The sequence below is a fragment of the Nymphaea colorata genome, chromosome 3 (assembly GCF_008831285.2).
Source record: "Nymphaea colorata isolate Beijing-Zhang1983 chromosome 3, ASM883128v2, whole genome shotgun sequence".
In the NCBI taxonomy this organism is placed as follows: domain Eukaryota; kingdom Viridiplantae; phylum Streptophyta; class Magnoliopsida; order Nymphaeales; family Nymphaeaceae; genus Nymphaea; species Nymphaea colorata.
The window spans coordinates 21,615,483-21,636,871 of NC_045140.1; the positions used below are offsets into that span (position 1 = coordinate 21,615,483).

Here is a 21,389-nt window from a genome sequence, read left to right on the forward strand (position 1 = left end):
ATTAAAATTTCAATCATAAAAAGAATGAGCAATCACGACAGACAGTGATCAGTGATCACAGCAACACCTACAAGGGACTAGCAAAAACTCAAACGATATTGTTAAAGAGGTAATCTATATATGAGAGCTTAATTTCCAGTGGCAGCGACAGATCCGGAACTGCGATCAAGATGGAGAGTAAGTGAGAAGAATAAGTGGGGTAAAGCGGGGCACCGGGTTGGATACCACACACATTTTTTTGTATATATATAAAATCATAGTTGGTATGCATTCAAGAATCAGATTCTCTGGTTAGAAAAGTAAATCGGTGTCGCGCAGAGCCTTCAGCTCCTCCGGGGTTACGCCGAACCTCCAACCGAAGCATGGCTTGCACCGATCGATCACAGCGACGTTCGCCTTCTTTTGAACACCGCCTGTCAAGTCCGAGTATAAAAACATTTGCCCGAACATAAAAATCTGTATTTCTCTTCTCTATGCACGTCGTTTGAGCTTTTCAAAATGCGTTCGGGCAAGGGATGTCAACGGATCCAAGTTAAGCGGAATATATCCTTTCTTGTATCGGTTTTGTTCATATATTTGTGTTTGAATGTAAACAAAGACAAGCCACATCTAAATTCAAAATCTATATACCTTTAACTATTTTCATTCTTTTCTTTCAGATATGAATATCAATAAAAAAAAAGTCATATCTAAATCCAAACTCAAAATCTGATTTCATAATATGAATCCAATCTCGATCTGATTTTTATGTTCATATATAAAGTTGAATTTAACTTTTGAACTGAAACTGGTCGATTTTCAAAATGTAAGAGCATTGGGTATAAGATGTTTATTTAAAACTAAATCAAAATGAGTTTGAATCCGATAAGATGTCATTTCTTAAACCTCAATACGATCTGATTTCTTAATTAGATATTCAATTTGTTTTCATGTCTAAATTTTTCATTTTTTCAGTACGGTTCAATCGGATACATTTACATGCAGATCGACGAACGAGCAAATAACGAAAATGCTCACGTTTTAAAGTCCCTTGCTTTTTCAATAAATTGTCCAACAGGTCATCCCCTTGTCCCTGACATTTTGGCAAAAAAAAAATACTATTATATTTTAAAAAAAAAACTTGGTCCCTTAATTTTTTTTAAGTTGAAACATATATCTTGGCCCCGTTAAAATTTTATTTGTTATTTACCTGCTAAAGGCATTTGGCAATATCAACGGCTTCTTCTACTTTTGTTGCTTACATTTAAAAAAAAAAAAAAAAAAATCTACCCCCAAGTCGCGCTTTCTACGGTGCAACATCCTGTTTAGGAGGAACGATAGATCACCCATTCTTACTCTCATTTGTTGTCAAATCTTTTTAAGGCGCGACATAAACATTTGAAATGAAAACTTGATAAGTTTATAACTTAAAAATGTAAGCTTGAGATCCCCTTCCTTTGCGTTCATGTAATTGCCATAGCTGCACGTTATATATATATATATATATATATATATATATATTTGTGTGTGTGTGAAGGATCTAATATTTTCAAAGAAGGTCTAAAATTTGGTTATTCACATTAGTGCCACTCAACAAAAAAACTTCTGAATCCACTACTGTTTTCAGATATTGTAAGAGCGCAATCGGTTTTAGACATGGCTTCGTAATCACCAGCTGGGGAAAAAGCAGATGAGGCGCATGTGATCTTCATTTCGATAATGATAGACTCGCAATGCCCACTTCAAAAAAACAGTCAGCTCAAACTGAAATGAACAATTCCTATCGGTTCCTCCTTTTTCCTTTCCTTTTTTGTTAAAAATTTCACATTAATGCAAACCTTGCATCGTTGTGACTTAGATCGTCTAGAAATTCGAAAAAAAAAAAACCCAAATCTCGGTTTTAATTTGAAGAAATCACGATATTCCTCGCAACATAGATTCGGCAATCCAGTTGCCTTCTCTCTGTCCCCGCTTGAGACACTCCCTTTTACCATACAAACAAAATACAAAATTGTCCAAGATTATGAACATGGAGAATCAGGTCCAAAGACCCTTGATCAGATTTCTTCTATGAACAGCAAGCAAGATGAGTATATACACCTACTGCAGCATCTTGTGTGAAATTTCCAACCTTCAAATTTATTGATGTTGATGTCAATGGCTTCAAAAACAAGTATGATTTGTTACAAAACCTCTTTTAGCAAACACAGAATAGTTATCCAAAAGTTTCTATTATACCAAGGTCAAAGCGTAGCAAGTACGTTGATACAATTGTTCAAACAAGTAGAGAAATGAGAAGGGGGGGCGGGGGGAGGGGTCGTCCCCTTTTCACTAGGACAGTCTATCTATTCCATTCCATCTCTCTTCCGACAAAAGGATCTGCAAACTCAGCTACAGAGGGTGCTAAACTCCGGACCTCTTATCGTCTTTACGCTTTTAAGTCAACCATGTACAACGGAAGTTGAAATAAATTCAAAAGAATCAAAACTAGAGCAGTTTAGCTCAACATCAATGAAGAAACATTTGTTGGATCTGCATTGCAGCATTGCCCAAAAAAAGAGTTAAGGTTATCCAATATGTCTATCAAGCGGAGAACGTAAAGAATGAACTCCGCTTTACACAAGGCAAACAGAAATTACCAGTCTCAGTCTCATGTCTATGCAATCCTTTGTATAAGAAAGAACACAAACAGAAACTGATTACAACATTTACCATTTTCATTCAACGCAGAAAAGTAGTGTCCTTGTCTAGCCACTCTGAGTTCCCTATTTGAGAAAATTTAAGCTCACGAGATCCTTACATCCGTGCACCCTAAGCCTTCTCAACTTGGTCTTAACACTCTCCTCCCACAGAGTCTTAACATCTTCATCACATATAACATCTCTAAGGCCCTCGAGATTGATTAGCGCATCAGGAAGATTTGCAAAGCATCTCCTGAAGTCGATTTTTTCTAAGTTATGTAATACGCCTATGTTGTTAGGAAGATCTTTTATACGCGAACAGCAGAAGAGATCCAGAAATCTAAGTTTCCTTAGTCCAGAAAAAGAATCCGGTAAACTTTCCAGCGATGTGCATGCAGACAATCTTAAGACCTCTAACTTGCTCAGACTGCCGATTTCCTCTGGCAACTCACAAAGATCGTGACAGTTGGTAATGCTAAGCTCCTGCAGATTGACAATGTTGCAGACTGCAGTGGGCAATTTCTCCAATCCATCGCAGTAGTCTATTTCAAGCTCTGTGATGTCTGGAAACATAATTTGGATATCCCATCCTGGACCAATCTCCAGTACTTCATTGACCTTGCAGAGGACCATTGATAGCTTCTGTACTCCCTTGAAAGGCTTCATCAAGGTACAAGAAATAGGTAGTAATATCTTTTCTAATCTCACTGCCCTGAGAGATTTTAGAGAACCAGATGGTAGCGGTCCGCTTAACACTGCGGCACCCATGCTGTCATTCGCAATAATCAAAACTTTGAGATTTCCCATCCAATTCATAAATCGAGGCAGACAATAAAAATTGCAGGAAAAGCATAAAATAAGCACTTCAACACGAGGGAATGGTACATCAATCCTTTCCAAGTTTATACTTTCACCTGCAGAGAGACCAAATAAAGTTTTCTGTAATGGATGCAAAATAACAGAAAAATGAGAATTCCACCGAGTTGTATTTTATGCTTACCTCTATGTATAGAGACAATTTGTGCAAGATCCACTCTTAGGCTTGGGCCTCTAGTTCGGCGGATCTCAGTTTGTCTCCTACCAGTTTCGTCTCCGACCCCAAAAAGGCTATAAACCATCTTTTTAATGACTCCTTTTATAAGTCTTCGAAGATCTCTCACAATCTTCAATATGAGACTAAATTTCTGAGGTGTTACAGATATCATATCTAATATATCTCCTTGCTTGATTGTGAGCCTCGTATTTGGCATTTCCTTTCTAGAAACATATACAGCCAATTCATTCAAAAGATCATGCTGGGCGACAAAGAGATCACCGAAGCTCTTGTCAAGATCCGTAGTCTCATTCCTGGTGAGGCATAAAAGTCAAAATTAAAGTAGGGATCTGCGCCGATGCATAACTACTTAGGCCGATGCATAACTACTTAGCTTAGCTTTATGTACCTTGTTCTCTTGAAAAGCTCAATCAGATGCCGATCGGCTAGCTTCATCAAAATATTGTAAGCACGGGAACGGTCTTCATTTTGACCACGAGTATGAACCCACATGTCCATAAGAGCAGCTGCCCGGATCCTTTTATTGTTAGGAAAGGAGCTTAGGTCCATAAAGCACTCACGTTCGGTTGGAGTCAAGTCTTGCAGGCTGGTGTACAGCGGCCTCAGAATCTTCTCATACTCGTCAAAAATTTGAGCATTCTGAAGACTTTCCGCTTTGCTTCTCCATTCGCCGATCTCAGCGTTCTTCAGTGACTTTCCTATCACTTCAAGTGCTAGCGGGTGACAGTTGCAGCCTTTCACTATCTGAAAATGTGATGCAATTTCGAATTCAGGAACTTTGCACGCACAAAGTTGATGACCACTGAACGAGAACAGATGCTTAATCACATGTGCAGATGCAACATGGACGGTAGGTTCTCACTGGTCAGAACCATTAGACTTTTGGGTAGCTCAATTTGTTTCGAGTACGCAAGTCCATAAAGGAGCTAGAGACATTGAGGATGGAATGTTTGTGAAATTTCTGAACTGTTATTGTCAATTCTTTACGACTACTCGATTAAAAAATAACAAGGATTAATTTTTTATGAAACCAATTCTTGTTGTTATTTCTGCAAAAAGCTTAAATAAAAATGTCACAAAGAACAGTTGTCATAGTTTAGGAGTCGTGAAGGAGTTGAGTCTGTATCTCATGCACAATGATAGAGGAGATTTGGAAGAACCTGTTCCACCAGTTCCTCGTCCACATACTCAGAAGTTGGTCCTTGCAAGAGGGCATGATGACGGAACAAGTCCATGGCATCTTTCATGCTCAGCTGCTGGACGCGATAGCTCCAGTTCACACCATTAAGTTCCTCCCGAGACGTGACAAGAGTTTTCAGACCAGGCGTCCCGATTACAAGCCTCTCCAGCATGCTATCAGACAATACACCATCCAAGACCACCAGCATGCCCTTCCCCTGCGTCTTTCTCTTGTTCAGACACTGCTTCAGCTGCTCACGTGCACCATCTGCGCTCCCAAATTTTGGCAATGAACCGCCTACCAAGTCATCCCATAGTTTACTGAACATTCCTGTCGGCCCTATCCAATCCAGCGGCTCTACTTCGTTCTTTTCTGTGGGAGAGTCTGCCGATCTTGGAATACTTATGTAGCTGATCCTTTCAAATTTGCCTGGGAAGATGCAAGATCATACGGAAGACACCAGCATTAGCCTTCTGGTTGAGAATTTAAGCACACGCACACAGACACATTTCTTACCATGGAAACAGAGAAGATTACAACACAAAAACACACACATCTTGCTCACCCCGAAAAATGCTGAAGCACGCATGCAATATTACCCCGGAGTGAAATTTTATCACTTCTGTAAACCCTTTTTTTTTTCTTTTAAAGATTTTCATTCAAGAGCCAGTTATTGCAAAATTATGCCTCATCTGTCACTGCGAAAGCAAGCGTCATGTTCTGCCTTTCTGTCTTTTTAGATGGACTTTTAATGGCATCTTTTCCCTGAAATCACCTGCTGAGGGACCCCTTTATCGATTAAAAGTAGAGTTTATGTACAATGAATAACTGAAGTCCCAACACTTCAGCATCTGATCTGATCTATTTCAGATCGAAAGTGGTAAAAATTTTGAAGAACCCCTCGAAGATCCAAGCCAGTATCACCGATCCCCAATTTGCATTTTGCAAACTTATTTACTCATCAGCAGATTTGCCTGTTTCTCAAAAAACAGTCACTTAACTGCAAACGATGTGCATTGCTTCCAATTACTAATTTTTTACCAAAAAAAAATCTACAAACTGTTGGACACTGGGACAGTGTGTACCACAAGACCACCCGAGTCCTAACCTGAACCTGAGGGCAAGTGGGGAGCGTAACTTTCGCCTCTCACATACCACCTCAAAAAAGAGTTACCCTCTAGATAAGAAAATTTGAAATGAATTTTCACCTAAATAACAGCAAACTTTATCTACAGTTCCTGCAAAAATTACGAAACAAAAGTTTGAAATGAATATTCACTAAATAACAGCAAACTTTCACGAAACGTGCGGCTTTTATTAGAAACGTGCGTTTTGGAAAGTAATTTTGTTCTTACGGGACTGAAGTTGGGCAGGAGAATGGGCACCAAAAAGGAGAAAGTCTTAATGGGGAATTCATTTATTTTATACCTTTGACTTGCTCACAGAGCTTTTTCGCCAGAGTGGATTTGCCATAGCCTCCGGCACCACAGATTCCGATGACCAGAAGTTCTTCCTGCAACAGTTTCTGCTTCAACTCTCCCACGGCCTCCGTCCATCCCACGGTGAACTCTGGTGGCTTCGGTACAGAACAATCGTACTTCACTCTCCTGTTCGTCATCGTCTCTTCCCATATGTCCGCCACCATCACCCCCGTTACGAAACCGTTCAGGCTTTCGTTGCAGGCCTTCAGTTTCTCAGTGTAGAAATTGATCATGTGATACTTCCAAAATGACAGACGATTACATTTCTCAACCAGTTGCAGACAATCCTTCAATTGCTCCACCAAATTGGTCATATCGGTCCGTCTTTGGACCGTTAGTCGGTCCTTCCTGCTCAGATCGGCGATTTCCTCATTGAACTGATTGACGGATTCAATTCGAGGAGTTAAATCCGCTAAATTTATCTTTAACTTATCATACTCGGTCTTGAAGCTATCGATTGTCTGCTGCGCCGTATTGATGGCTTTCATTATCCCCTTTATCACAGAAAGCGCTGTTATTGAGATGGAAATCGGCTCCACCATTGTGTTCTTTTCTGCCGATTTCTCCTGCGGGAGCAATTATCTCTGAGGCAATTATCTCGGAGAAGAACCAGATAGCTCAAACTCAGACCAATGCAGCCGAGTCAATCGTCACCTCCCAACTCGGAATTGATCAGCAGTAGAAGCAGAAAACTACTCGGAGCTCGTGCAGAGTCGCCAAAGTTTACATCCGAAGATGAGCACCAACATACCTCTGAAATTATCTATTACCTACATTTCAAATCTTTACAAAGGGACCAAGTTTCTCAAACAAGCCGACCAATAAAACTGCCGAGAGCCCAAAGCCCAACCAACAAGATACTGAAACTTACGCAGCAAGGAAAAGAAAGAAAAATTAGAGAAAAAATTTTACCTGCTCGTTCTCAGCAAGGTTTGCCCTCTTCTTCGAGATTGCCCTCCTCGAGAAGAAGCAGCAGGCAGAAAGCAACCTCTCCCTCTATTCAAGAGAATAGAAAGTGGAGGAGGAATAAGGGGATTCCATTTTTGTATTCCTCACGCAATCTTTTTTTCTCCATCTTTTTAGCGAAGGTGCTTACTGGAGAAGTCATCCCCTGTCCGGTCAGACGATCTACGAAGGTGCTGAGTAGAGAAGTCATCTCCTGTCCGGTCAGAAGAGATCATCTGAACGGCATCGGCCGCATTCTGTACTCCATTTCTTTATGGAATCCGACTATCGAACCTAAGCCGAATGCTACTGTAAAAAGACTCAGATAGCACGACCTCACAATGCTATAATTTGAGATCTGAACCAGAGTTTTCTACTGACTTTTCATTTATAACGAGTTTCTTTAGCAGCGACTGCCGACTGGCGCGTTCGTTCCTTCATTGAAGGCGGCAACCTTCTTTCCTTTAAACGATGTGGCAAAGATCGTTTCGGAATACAAATTGACAGAGCCGTCGTTTCGGTGACTCGGCCTAAAGCGGTCGTCGGCCAAAAATATTAAAAATAACTAATTAAAAATTCTATAAAAATTAGAATATTAAAAATAGTTAGAAGTCAGCGATTGACGTTCTTGAATCGGACATTCACTTCCAGTATTCCCATTCCTCATCTTCCCCATTTTTTCTGGTTCAGCCTAGTTTTACTGGCTACCATCAAATAAAGGCTTTGCTTTTTACCATTAAACTTCAACTCTAACTACAATATCGATTAAGAGAGAATTTAAAGATGATGCTTTCTATGAAAAGAAGAGACTACTTTAAAGTATTTAGCACCTCAATTAGCTAGAGGTGTCGGACTCAAAAGTTAGACATTAAAATGAGAATCATGTTTCTTATCGACTCAGAATGTCGAACGCATGCATAATGTAACATAATGTACACAAATATCATTATACTTGCAAAGATAAAAAGGGACAATACTGTACAACCAAACCATGCGACCTACAGCAGATCATTTCTCCTCCTACTCAGCCTTCTTCTCCTTCATGGGTTTCCTTTCGAATTTCATTCTTGATAGAAATTTCTCGTCCACCTTCTTATACACTTGTTCTCCCCATCTTCTTGCAGCTTCTAAGCTCTTCTTGATCTTCCCTTCGTACTTGAGGTAAGTGACGGGCAAAACGAAACAGAGAACCATACCTGCTCTCTCACCGACAATGAAATTAAGCAGAAGTTAAGAAGAGAACGGATTTGTAAGTCAAAACTATAAAATAAGCCATTTTTCCAGTTTCTATATGAGCCCATTGAATCTCAAATTCTCATTAGAGCCAGCCTTGAAATTCCTGAACGCCCACATGATTTAGATTGTTTACAATTTCAACAAAGAACCCAAAAAAAAAATCAGGCTTATCAAAGATATCATGATCTTGATCGTGATAGAGATTCGGAAATCAACCAACACCCTACTGAATCAATCCAGCAGATAACAAAGAAAAAGAACTCACACAAGTAGGCAAACGTGATCAGGTCGAACCAGCTACCAACTATAGAGACGACCCACAACGCCGCTATGATCTCCCCAAACACCATCACGTCTCTCTTTTCCACCAGCGCAGTGAGAACCCAATTCAAACCATCCTCAATCGTCCTGCAAACTCTCCGCGCCGCGTCGGCGGCGGATTTCTCGGAGATTTCCGACTTCGGCACCCTAATGGTCTCCCTTCAAAGAACAAGAAGATAATGAGGCTTAGCTGTTCGATTAACCAAGGTCCAAACAGACAGAGAATCAAACAGGTACTAATCACCAGAAGGTTACTTTCGAAAAAGGGGTGCAACAATGTTCCAAGCAAAACCAACAGCAACCGCGGCCATGGCGGTCCATGCGATCAGCGTGAGAGCACGGAAGCCGCAAAGCTCCAACAAAACCCAAATCGTGGTCGCTACAAACAGCACCAACAGGCTCGCCTTCTTCCTTCTCCATAGGAATACGTCTCTGAACGTCTCTGTTACATCCATATCCTTTAACACAACAGCCACAATTCGATTCTTATATAACATATACGAGATTGAAATTAAAGCAAGAACTTCGCGTGCTCGGCTGAGTGATCAGGTAGCTCAAAACCCTCAAGTTCAAGGAAAAGCTTAAAAATTTAATATCAAAAGAATGTGAACCGCGGATGTCCTTCGGGCTCCAGACGAAAACTCGAAATTTCCGATCGGTCCAAAAATGGAGTTTTGAAAGTTTCGTAGCGAGGGAACTATACAATTTTCCTTAATAACAAAAGATTTGGCTATGCAAAACATTGATCGCCCTCCAAAGTTAAGGTTAAAATACAAGAGCCACATTTTTGCTTTTTTCTTTAAAGAATCTTTTCCCTACAATTCCGTCAGCATTTAGACTTTGGAGAGCAACTCATCCAAACTCCAATCTAAAAATTTATTACTAGCCCGTGTCCATGGTGAAAAATAATTTTTCCCGTCACCATATAAAGAGAATTTTTGGAGGGACCTCACCATTTTTTACATTGAACTGTTTTTCTGGTTTCGGCATTTCGGAGGATTGCTTCGGCTTTTCAAGGATGGCGTCCGCTTCTTCAAGGACAGGAGGCGCATCTGTTTCTGGTGTCTCGGCCGCTGGCTCTGCCTGCTCGCCGGCGCCGGGGCTCAGCTGACCGTCATCTTCTCCTCCTCCCACACTCCCCTCCATGGTCGCTCCACTCTCCCCCGACCCAGCAGACCCCGTCCTTCACTTCCCCATTAAAACTGCCTGCCATCCATCACGATTGCTTGCTGACGTGTTAACACCCCTCGAAACGTGGCGTCACCCGGCAACGTGGCACCAAAAACATGTCATACGTGTTGCCCTACTTCGCTTGGGAAAACTACTGCAGTCCATGCCATTCCCGGATCCAATCGAGATCCAAAACCAAATGATACGTGGACCAGATCTGTATCTGTGTACCAAGGCTTCCAAGTATGGTTCGAGTAAGGCCAGATCTGTAAGGTTACCCAAAATTTGAATTCGGTTCGGAGCCACGTATATTTTCAAATCCGAACTTGAGTTCGCATCTGAACTAGATATGAAACTCGAATTCTAAATTCTTGCAAAATTCGGATCCAATGCTAGTTGGGCTTGTGCTTATTTTCCATGAATTGAGAAGAAGGATGAGAAATTGAAAAATAATGTAGTTTTAAGCTTCAGTTAGGATGAACTATTTGCTTCAGATATATCGAGTGAATGATTCTCCCCAATTTTTAATTTTCTTGATTTGCATCACGGATGTGATATAACTAATGTATTAAGAAGAATTTTAATCCGATGTGGATCCATACATACATTGTAACACATAAATGGGATTTAACCATTCCTTCGTCCCTAGAAACACAATTCAGGAGCTTATTCTTGTTTTGGAGAGGAGAAAAGGGACGTTAGAAGTAAAGCTTGACTTAGCTATGATGCTGCAAAGGAAGACGTTCAACAAAGAAATTTAAGAAATATGAAATTGTTAATTATAGTTGTACATTTATTAACAACAGGCCTATTATCTCAGTTGGTTAGAGCGTCGTGCTAATAATGCGAAGGTCGCAGGTTCCATACCTGCATGGGCCTTGTTTCTTTCTGATTTAGTCTTTTTCGTTTTTATCTCGTCGTGCTAATAAAGGTTGCAGGCTCGGGATCTGCATGGGCCACGTTTCTTTTAGATTTAGTCTTTTCATTTTTATCCCTCGTTGGAAAAACATATATGTGTATGATCTTATAGTTGTGTTATTAAGTATACAATCTTTCTCCACATTATCCTCAATCTTAATTCTTTTTTTAAAAAAAAATTAGTGTATTTTCATTTCTTATTCCAAGCTCATCTTACAGGTGTCCATCTTAGCTGAATGTCATACATTCAATGTTCTTATATGTTGAAAATCGGTCAGGTTCGGTTCAAAATTCAGATTAATATAAATGTGAAAAAAGGATTCTAATTGCAAAATCGAATTTTGGATCTCAACATATTTAAATTTGAATTTGAATCTGACTACGTGAACATCTGAAAAAATAGATGCAATAACGAAGCTGCCCGCAGAGGGCTTAAGAAAACTGTCGATATGAATTTTCTTTTTTTATTTTTATTTTTAAATTAAAAAAAATCAGAAATCATTGTCAAGTTGGCCACACACTCATGGAGTATCGATCAGGGTTTACGTTGACTTGGCCACAAAGCCAAATTAATTTCGGTCCGATAAAGTGTTTTCTAGAAAAAAATTTGTTTAGCATTTTTTAAAATATGAAACAAACTGGAATGAGTTGAATGCATCGACTCATATATCTTGTGCATTTAATTCGGATTACATGCGATGCTGGCTGAGCGACGTTGACAAAATAATTTTGTAGAGATCCATCGAGATCCAAATAACCCATTTGGTCGGCTGCGCTCTGGTAACCAAATTTGGAAATTGGATTGCATTTTGAAGACCGACCCGATTTGTTAAGTCAAATCTAAAAAATAAGCCATTTTTCCAGTTTCCATATGAACCCATTGAATCTCAAAAATTTTGCTTAAAGCAAAACTTGAAGTTACTGAATTCCCACATTATTTAGATTGTTTATAATTTCAACAAAAAAACCCCAAAAAAATCCAGAAATAACATGATCGTGATCATAAGAGATTCGAAAATCAACCCAAATGCTGGAAAGGACATATATATATATATATATATATATATATATATATATATATATATATAAAGAAATTTTTTTCTCATGGAGATAAAGAACCAGGCAAGCATTGGCCTCTGAAAACCTGGTTTTGTAAAAATATTTTTTTTGTTTCACTAGGTTTAAAAAACATAACATCGTTTTAGGTGGGCTAAATGGGGCAGTTTTTATAGGAGACCCTTCAAAACTAGGTTTTCGAGGTAAAATCTGGTTTTATTTTCAAAACCAAGTGTTTAGAGTGTTCAGGTAAGATCAAAATTGGGTATCTTCTTTTTAAAACTCATTAAAAAATTAGGTTTTCATAAAAAATAGCATTTACAAAATCGAATCAAAGGATGGTATCATCTAAGCACCCCCACAATCTTTTATCAAAACAACATTTTCAGAAATTTAATTTTTCTGAAAACTCGTTTTTCATGCCACCTAGACATATCAATTTTGCCTCCAAAATACATTTTTAGTATGCACCCTACAATTTTTCAGTTCCAGAGATTCTTTAATAGCGACAGGTGCGCTCGTTCCATGCTTGGTTATTTATAATTTAATAGTAATTTGTAGACAAATTGCTAGATCTCAGACGGTTAGACTTGGAATAAAAACCATATCTTATGAATTTTTACTAAAAAAAGATTTTAAATAAAAAACATCATAATATGTTTATTTAAAATCATTGTCAAGTTGGCCTCATTCTTGTCGAGTATAACAAATGCATACTCTACCAGTACACAAATATCACTATACTTGCATTGCAAAGATAAAAAGAACAATAAAAAATTTTAGTTGTTCAATGTATTTTTTTATTTAAGTTCACTTTGAGGTTTGATTATTTGGTCGGTTTCTAAACACATGTGACCTACAGCCGATCATTTCTCCTCCTACTCAAGCCTTCTTCTCCTTCATGGGTTTCCTTTCAAACTTCATGCTTGATAGAAGTTTCTCATCCACCTTATACACTTGTTCTCCCCCTCTTTTTGCAGCTTCTGAACTGTTATTGATCTTCCCTTCGTACTTGAGGCAAGTCGCAGACAAAATGAAACAGACAACCATACCTGCTCTCTCACCGACAATGAAATTAAGCAGAAGTTAAGTTTAAAAGAGCTCGGATTTGTTTGGTCAAACTAAAATAAGCTATTTTTCCAGTTTCTATATGAATTCATTGAATCTCAAATTCTTATTAAAGCCAAACCTCGAAGTTACTGAACTCCCACATGATTTACCGCATTTACAATTTCAACAAAGAACCCCAAAAAAATGGAGTCTCATCAAGATATCATGGTCGTGATCATCATAGAGATTCGGAAATCAACAACACCCTACTCAATGAATCCAGCAGATAACAAAGTGCGGTAATGCAGCAGGTAACAAAGAAAAAGAACTCACACAAGTAAACCATTTTTAGCAATTTTCAGCAAAAATTTGTCGGCCTCATCATCTCCCATACATCAGTCATCATAATTGTGACCACAAAGTTTCTCAGAGACTCATTCTGGCCTGTCAGTCTCTTCGCGTAAACTCTAACCAACCAGATGTTCCACATTGGCACCTTGATGCATTTTCTAACCAACAGGTTACATTCTTCCAGTTCCTGCAGCAGTTCTGACATCTCCCGTCGTCTCACGCATCATCTCATGATGTGCAGTTTTCTCGTCGAAATCCCTGAAGTAATTAAGAACCTCTTGGGACTTTCGAACTCGGTCTTCAAGAGTTCATGCGTCTTCCTCAATTGCTTTTATTAACCCCTTGATGATAGAAACAGCTGATATCGAAATTGGTTCCACCATTTTTTCTTGTTTCTCTTTTCTTTCTATTGCATTAATTGATATTATTCCTCAAACTTTGCTGTTGTCGATGAATTCGGTCGCCACTTCAACTTCTACACGCGCACATCGAAGCCTCTCTCTTGCTCAGTTCAGCCGGCGACGGCGTCCTGCATGGGAGTTTCTGTCTCGTTTCCTGCTGGTCCCTTCTCTGTCTGCCTCATCCGCGACCGTTGGCCTTTCAGAATTGGTGTTTTTGTTCAATGTTTGTTTTTCTTTTCATTGAAGACCGAATTGGAGGTTGGCATTTTTTACAATCTTAATCCCATGTACCTTTAACCATTTTCATTCTTTTCTTTCAAATATGAATATCAATAAAAAAAAAAAAAGTCATATCTAAATCCAAATTCAAAATCTGATTTCACAATGTGAATCTAATATCAATCTGATTTTTATATTCATTTATGAATTTGAATCTAAGTTTTGAGCCAAAACTGATCGATTTTCAAAAGGTAAGAGCATTTGGTATAAGATATTTATTTAAAACTAAATCAAAACGAATTTGAAGCGCAATGGGTTTCTTAAATAATATATAAGAATATAATATAATATTTAAATATAATTACTTGTAATAAAAACTTATTTTAAAGAAAATAATAATTTAACAACAATTTGCACTTTCATATATACGAGTACCCATACGAATCTAAAATGGTTTTAATTAGTGCCCCTTGGCTGAGAATCTTTTACTCAACCACTGATTTATTATCAAGTTTGGCGTACTGGCCGCCTTACAATTTGGTGGCTTTTTTGCCTGAATTCCCATGAGACTACAAAACTAGAGGGTGACTTGTCGTTTTATGACTTTTCTTCAAATGTGAAGTAAGTTGAAACGGGAATCTGCCATTAATAAGAAATACTTCCAAATTAAGGCCGCAAAGAACAAATGATCATGTACCATTGAACCGCCCATGAAAACATAATTAAGCACAACATACGAGTCAACTGAGTATCCGATTAATGCAATATTACAAAAAACAGTATTGGCGCCATGTCAGTTTGCTCGCCGATATGCATCTCTCAGCATAACGACTTTTGGGTTAATCAAAAGACATTGGACTGATCAATTAGATGGTCAAGTCAATTAAAGGAAACAATGAGTTCAGCATCCAAGCTGCATCTCTCAGCATAATCAGTGAAAATACGATCCCTAGGGCGTTGCAGTTTTCTACATATAATATTATTTTATAATGTAATATAAAATATTATTATATTTTGAAACTAAATCTTATATATGTGTGTGTGTGTGAAAAGGATCTAATATTTTTAAAGAAGGTCTAAAATTTGGTTATTCACATTAGTCCCCTCAACAAAAAACTTCTGAATCCACTACTGCTTTCAGATATTGTAAGAGCGCAATCGGTTTTAGACCATGGCTTCTTAATCACCAGCTGGGGAACGACAGATGAGGCGCATGTGGTCTTCATTTCAATAATGATAGACTCGCAATGCCCACTTCCAAAAAATAGTCAGCTCAAACTGAAGAGAACTATTCCTATCGGTTCTTCCTTTTTTTTTTTGCTAAAATTTTCACATTAAAACAAACCTTGCATTGTTGTGATTTAGATCGTCTAGCAACTTGGAAAAAAAAATCTCAGTCTTAATTTGAAAAAATCACGATATTCCTCGTGATATAGATTCGGCACTCCAGTTGCCTTCTCTCTGTCCCCGCTTGAGACACTCCCTCAACTATACAAACAAAATACAAAATTGATCAAGATTAGCCACATGGAGAATTAGGTCGAAAGACCCTTTGATCAGAGTTCTCCTATATGATCAGCAAACAAGATGAGTATATGCACCTACTGCAGCATCTTCTGTGAAATTTCCAACCTTTCAATTTAATGTTGTTGATTTCAATGGCTTCAAAAACAAGTATGATTAGTTATGAAACCTCTTTTAGCAAACACAGAATAGATATCCAAAAGTTTCTATTATACCCAAGTCAAAGCGTAGCAAGTACCTTGATGGGATCTTTTTTAACTCATGGCAAGATGTGTTAGTCGATACAATTGTCCAATCAAGTGGAGAAATGAGAAGGGGGGAGGGAAGAAAGGGGAAAAGGTAAGGAATGAACACCACTTTACACATGACAAACATGAATTCTCAATCTCAACTCCAAGCAATCCTTTGCATAAGAAAGAACACAAAAGAGAAACTGATTACCACATTTATCATTTCCATTCAACGCTAAATTGTAGTCCCCTTGTCTCGCCACTGAATTCCCTATCCAAGAAAACTCAAGCTCACGAGATCCTTGCATCCGTGCACGATTGGCCTTCCAGACTTGGTCTTAACTCTCTCCCACAGGGTCTTAGCATCTTCATCACAGATGACACAGTTAAGGCCCTCGAGATTGATTACCGTAAAAGGCAGCTTAGCAAAGCACCCCCTTAAGTCAATTCTTTCCAAGCTATGCAGCATGTTTATGCTGTTAGGAAGATTTTCTATACGAGAACAACCGAAGAGATCCAGAAATTTCAGTTCCCTTAGTTCAGATAAAGAATCTGGAAGCCTTTCGAGTGATGTGCATGCAGACAACCTTAAGACCTCTAACTTGCACAGCCTACCGATTTCATCCGGCAACTCACTTAGATCGTGGCAATTAGTAATGCTCAGCTTCAGCAAATTGACCATGTTGCAAACTGCAGCAGGCAATCTCTCCAATCCATTGCAGTAGCCTATTTCAAGTTCTATTAAGTCAGGAAACATAGTTTGGTTATCAGATCCTGATCAAATCTCTAGTACTTCATCAACCTTGCAGAGGATCATTGATAGCTTCTGCACTCCATTGAAAGGCTCCATCAAGGTACAAGAAATAGGTAGTGATATCTTTTCTAATCTCACTGCCCTGAGAGATTTTAGAGAACCAGATGGTAGCAGTCCGTTTAACACCGCAGCTGCTATGTTGTGATTTGCAATAATCAAAACCTTCAGATTTTCCATGCAATTCAAAAATGGAGGCAAGCAATAAGAACTACTTGAAAAGTTCAAGATAAGGACTTCGACGAGAGGGAATGGCACATCAGGCCACTCAAAGTTTATATTTTCACCTGTAGAAAGGTCAAGTAGAGTTTCTCATATAGGATGTAACATAATGGAAAAATGGGAATTCCACAAATTTGCATTTGATAAGTTGATAATGCTCACCAGTATTTATGGAGACAATCTGTGCTTGTGATATCACATGCTTCCCTTTCACCAGGTCAAGAAAAGTCTCCCCTTCATTGATGATGAGTCTCGTGTTTGACTTTTCTTCTTTACTAACATAGACAGCCAATTCACTCAAAAGATCATGTTGAGCGATGAAGAGATCGTTGAATCTCTCATCCAGATCTACAGTCTCGTCCCTGGTGAGGCATAAAAAGTAAAAATTTAACAAGCAGAAAGAAAGCAGGCAATTCAACTACAGATGCATCACCACATCGTCTTTGACACTTTCACTTTATATACCTTGTTCTCATGAAAAGCTCAATCAAATGCCGATCAGCAAGCTTCTTCAAAATGTCGTATGCACCACCTTCATCTTGGCCACGAGTATGAACCCACATGTCCATAAGAGCAGCTGCCCGGATCCTTTTGTTGTCAGGAAAGGAGCTTATGTCCATAAAACACTCCCGTTCTACTGGCTCTTCCAAGGAGTCCAGGCTGGTTTTGAGTGGCCAAAATATCTCTTTAAGGTTATTAAAAAACTCTCCCTTCCCTTGAAGATTTTTAGCAGTCGTTCTCCATTTGCTTAACGCAGCTTTCTTCAGTGACGCTCCTATCAGTTTTAGTGCTAGCGGGTGAAACTTGCAGCCGTTCACTATCTGAAAATGTGATGCAATTTCAAATTCAGGAACTTTGCACGCACAAAGTTGTTCATCAATGAACGAGAAAAGCTGCTTAATCACATGTCTCAATGAAACATGGACAATGGTGGCTTCCATGAATCGGGTTCTCACTTCTCACTAGCCAGAACCATTAGATTTTTGGGTAGAGCCCAATTTGTTTCAAGTAGACAAATCCACAACAGAGAGATATACTGAGGATGGTTCGTGAAATTTCTGAACTGTCATTGTCAATTCTTTGCGAAGACCCTATTCAAAATCAACAGGTATTAATTTTCTATGAAACCAATTGTATAGATCACATTTTTGTTGTTATTTCTGCACAAAAAAAAAATGAATGTCACACAAAAAAGCCGTCATATTTCAGGAGTCGTGATGAAATTTCTCTATTGGGGTTTGTATCTCATGCACAGTGATAGAGAAGATTTGGAGAGACCTGCTCTGCCAGCTTCTTCTGCTCAGAACATGGGGCTCGCAACAGGGCATGATGACGGAACAAGTCCATGGCATCATTCATGCTCAGCTGCTGGACGCGATAGCTCCAGTTCACACCATTAAGTTCCACCCGAGACGTGACAAGAGTTTTCAGACCAGGCGTCCCGATCTCAAGCCTCTCCAGCATGCTATTAGACTAGACACCATCCAAGACCACCAGCATGCCCTTCCCCTGCGTCTTTCTCTTGTTCAGACACTGCTTCAGCTGCTCAAGTGCACCTCCTGAACTCTCAAATTCTGGCCTTCGAGCGTCTTCGAGCGTCCACCAAGTCGTTCCACAGTTTATTGAATATGGCTGTCCAATTCAGCGTCTCTGCTTCATTCTTTTCTGTGGGAGAGTCTGGCGATCCTGGAATAGTTATGTAGCTGATCCTTTCAAATTTGCCTGGGGAGATGCAAGATTATATGAAGACACCAGCATTAGCCTCCTGGTGGAGAATTTAAGCGCACGCACACAGACACATTTCTTACCATGGAAACAGAGAAGATTACAACACAAAAACACACACATCTCGCTCACCCCAAAAATGCTGCAAGCACCCCTGCAATATTACCCCGGAGTGAAATTTTATCACTTTTGTAAACCTTCTTTTTTTTTCTTAAAGATTTTCATTCAAGATCCAGTTATTGCAAAATTATGCCTCATCTGTCACCGCGAACGCAAACGTCATGTTCTGCCTTTCTGTGTTTTTAGAAATGGACTTTTAATTGCATCTTATCCCTGAAATCACCTGCTGAGGGACCTGTTTAACGATTAAAATTAGAGTTTATGTACAATGAATAACTGAAGTTCCAACATTTCAGCATCAGATCGAAAGTGGCAAAAAAATTGCAGAACGCCTTGAAGATCCAAGCCAGTATCACCGATCCCTAATTTGCATTTTGCAAACTTATTTACTCATCAGCAGATTTACCTGTTTCTCAAAAAAGAGTCACTTGACTGCAAACGGTGTGCATTGCTTCCAATTACTAATTTTTGAGCAAAAAAAAAAATCTGCAAACTGTGGGACACAGGAACAGTGTGTACCACAAAACCACCCAAGTCCTAACCTGAACCTGAGGGCAAGTGGGGAGCGACTTCCGCCTCTCATATGCGACCTCAAATAAGAGTTACTCTTTAGATAAGTAAATTTGAAATGAAGTTTCACCTAAATAACAGCAAACTTTATCTACAATTTCTGTAAAAATTACGGAACAAAAGTTTGAAATAAATTTTCACTAAAACTGGGAAAAACTTTAGCTACTTTTGTTGTGTTCTTACGGGACTGAAGTTAGGCAGGAGCATGGGCACCAAAAAGGAGAAAGTCTTAAAGGGAAATTTATTTATTTTACACCTTTGACTTGCTCACAGAGCTTTTTCGCCAGAGTGGATTTGCCATAGCCTCCGGCACCACAGATTCCGATGACCGGAAGTTCTTCCTGCAACAGTTTCTGCTTCAACTCTCCCACGGGCTCCGTCCATCCCACGGTGAACTTTGGTGGCTCCGGTACAGAACACTCGTACTTCACTCCCCTGTTCGTCAACGTCACTTCCCATATGTCGGCCACCATCACCCTCGTTACGAAACCGTTCAGCCTTTCGTTGCAGACCTTCAGTTTCTCAGTGTAGAAGTTGATCTTGTGGTACTTCCAAAATGACAGATGCGTGCATTTCTCAACCAATTGCTGACAATCCTTCAACTGATTCACCAAATTGGTCATCTCGGACCGTCTTTGGACCGTTAGCTCGTCATTCATGCTCACATCGGTGATTTGATCATCGAACTACCGACCGACGGATTTAATTCGAGGAATTAAGTTCTCTAAGTTATTCTTTAAGTTATCATACTCGGTCTTAAAGCTATCGATTGTCTTCTTTGCCGAATCGAGGGCTTTGATTATCCCCTTGATCAAAGAAAACGCTGTTTTTGAGATGGAAATCGGCTCCACCATTGTGTTATTTTCTGGCAATTTCTCCTGCTAGAGCAATTATCTCGGAGAAGAACCAGATAGCTCAAACTCAGACCAATGCAGCAGGGTCAATCGTCTCCTCCCAACTTGGAATTGATCAGCTGTAGCAGCAAAAAGCTAGCCGGAGCTCCTGCAGAGTCACCAACATCACAACCGAAGATGAGCACCAACTGGCAAGCTGTACCTCTGAAATTATCGATCACCTACATTTCAAATCATTACAAAGCGACCAAGTTTCTCAAATGTGTCGACAAAAAAACAAAACAAAACAAAGAAATAGTTTTCTCAAAGAGATAAAAACCTGCTCGTGCTCAGGCAAGCATTGTCCCCTTCCTCCGCAGAACGCAAGCAAGTAGCCTCTTCAAGAGGGACCGCGTATTCCGCGCGCAACCCCTTTTATTCCATTTTTGCTCAAGGTGCTAACTAGGAAGGTTCCCAAGGAAGTCCTGTGCCGACGCTCCAAGCGAAGGAGGGAGAAACCGACCTCTCTGACTGTGGCGGCAGACTGTCTGGTCAAAACAGATCGTCTGAGTGACATCGGCCTTACTCCAATTTTTAACGGAATCCGACTGTCGATCCGATCCGATACCATTCAGATAGCATCGTCTCCCAATGATACGTTTCAACGTTGAAGAATTGAGGTAGGGATTTGGATTTGGATTTGGATCTGGATCTAGAGGAGATCCAACGGCAGTGAGAATCGCCATCCAGTTAGTTTCATGCTCCTCAATTCAATCGAGATGCAACGATCCAAATCCGTCACCGGTGGCCACCTAACCTTCCACAACAAAATAAATGCTTTACTTTTACCATTAAACTTCAACTTTGGTTACAATATCAATTAAGAGAGAATTTGCAGGTGATGTTTCCTATGAAAAGAAAGAACTACTTTAAAATTTGGGGATCAATATCCTTTAACACAATAGCCACCATTCGATTTTCATAGTACCAAATACTTATGGAGGACCTCAAATCTAGTTTTCTTAAGGATAAAGAGAAAAAGAAATTTCTGATACCAGCTTAAGAGGGAGGGCCTTCTTCTTCTGAGAAACCTTTAGATTTATTTCATTGACCAATTCATCGCTCCCCTTTTGGATTTACACTTTAGCACATTTTCTCGTCATCGAAATTGATTAAAAGGGGAAGACACTTTTAATAAAGTGAAATTTAAATCTACCAGAAGATCGTCTCCCGGTCATTATTTCAAGAACAGACGTTTTGAATTTTCTTACACAAAGCTTCAGTTTCACGGACGACAATCGGAGGCACTACC

General features: G+C 39.4%; 3 protein-coding genes and 1 non-coding gene across 7 annotated transcripts; 1 reads left to right on the forward strand and 3 right to left on the reverse strand.

The window, feature by feature from the left end:
- Window positions 1–2,531: 2,531 nt before the first annotated feature.
- Window positions 2,532–20,611, reverse strand: LOC116249981 (putative disease resistance protein At5g47280). 4 transcript variants are annotated; one of them, XM_050076661.1, is made up of 6 exons: window positions 20,418–20,611; window positions 19,501–20,319; window positions 4,875–5,323; window positions 4,103–4,458; window positions 3,661–4,007; window positions 2,532–3,574 (listed from the first exon to the last, which is right to left on the reverse strand). In XM_050076661.1, the coding sequence occupies exons 2-6, from the start codon at window positions 19,901–19,903 to the stop codon at window positions 2,745–2,747; spliced, it is 2,385 nt and encodes a 794-aa protein (XP_049932618.1). In that variant the 5' UTR covers window positions 19,904–20,319; window positions 20,418–20,611; the 3' UTR covers window positions 2,532–2,744. The 4 variants fall into 4 exon arrangements, with proteins under 4 accessions (XP_049932618.1, XP_031479158.1, XP_031479157.1 ...); XM_031623298.2 differs by lacking the exons at window positions 19,501–20,319; window positions 20,418–20,611 and adding exons at window positions 6,323–7,145; window positions 7,288–7,654; XM_031623297.2 differs by lacking the exons at window positions 19,501–20,319; window positions 20,418–20,611 and adding exons at window positions 6,323–7,158; window positions 7,288–7,654.
- On the reverse strand, window positions 8,164–10,024 carry LOC116251339 (reticulon-like protein B5). The gene is made up of 4 exons (XM_031625542.2): window positions 9,831–10,024; window positions 9,133–9,319; window positions 8,822–9,036; window positions 8,164–8,516 (listed from the first exon to the last, which is right to left on the reverse strand). Exons 1-4 carry the CDS (start codon window positions 10,021–10,023, stop codon window positions 8,341–8,343), a joined length of 771 nt encoding a protein of 256 aa, XP_031481402.2. The 5' UTR covers window position 10,024; the 3' UTR covers window positions 8,164–8,340.
- Window positions 10,853–10,926, forward strand: TRNAI-AAU (transfer RNA isoleucine (anticodon AAU)). The gene has a single exon. It is a non-coding gene; the product is annotated as a tRNA-Ile (tRNA).
- LOC116250389 (probable disease resistance protein At4g33300) lies at window positions 16,575–19,475 on the reverse strand. Its single transcript, XM_031624017.2, has 4 exons — window positions 18,108–19,475; window positions 17,295–17,650; window positions 16,992–17,191; window positions 16,575–16,894 (listed from the first exon to the last, which is right to left on the reverse strand). The coding sequence occupies exons 1-4, from the start codon at window positions 18,291–18,293 to the stop codon at window positions 16,575–16,577; spliced, it is 1,062 nt and encodes a 353-aa protein (XP_031479877.1). The 5' UTR covers window positions 18,294–19,475.
- Window positions 20,612–21,389: the final 778 nt, after the last annotated feature.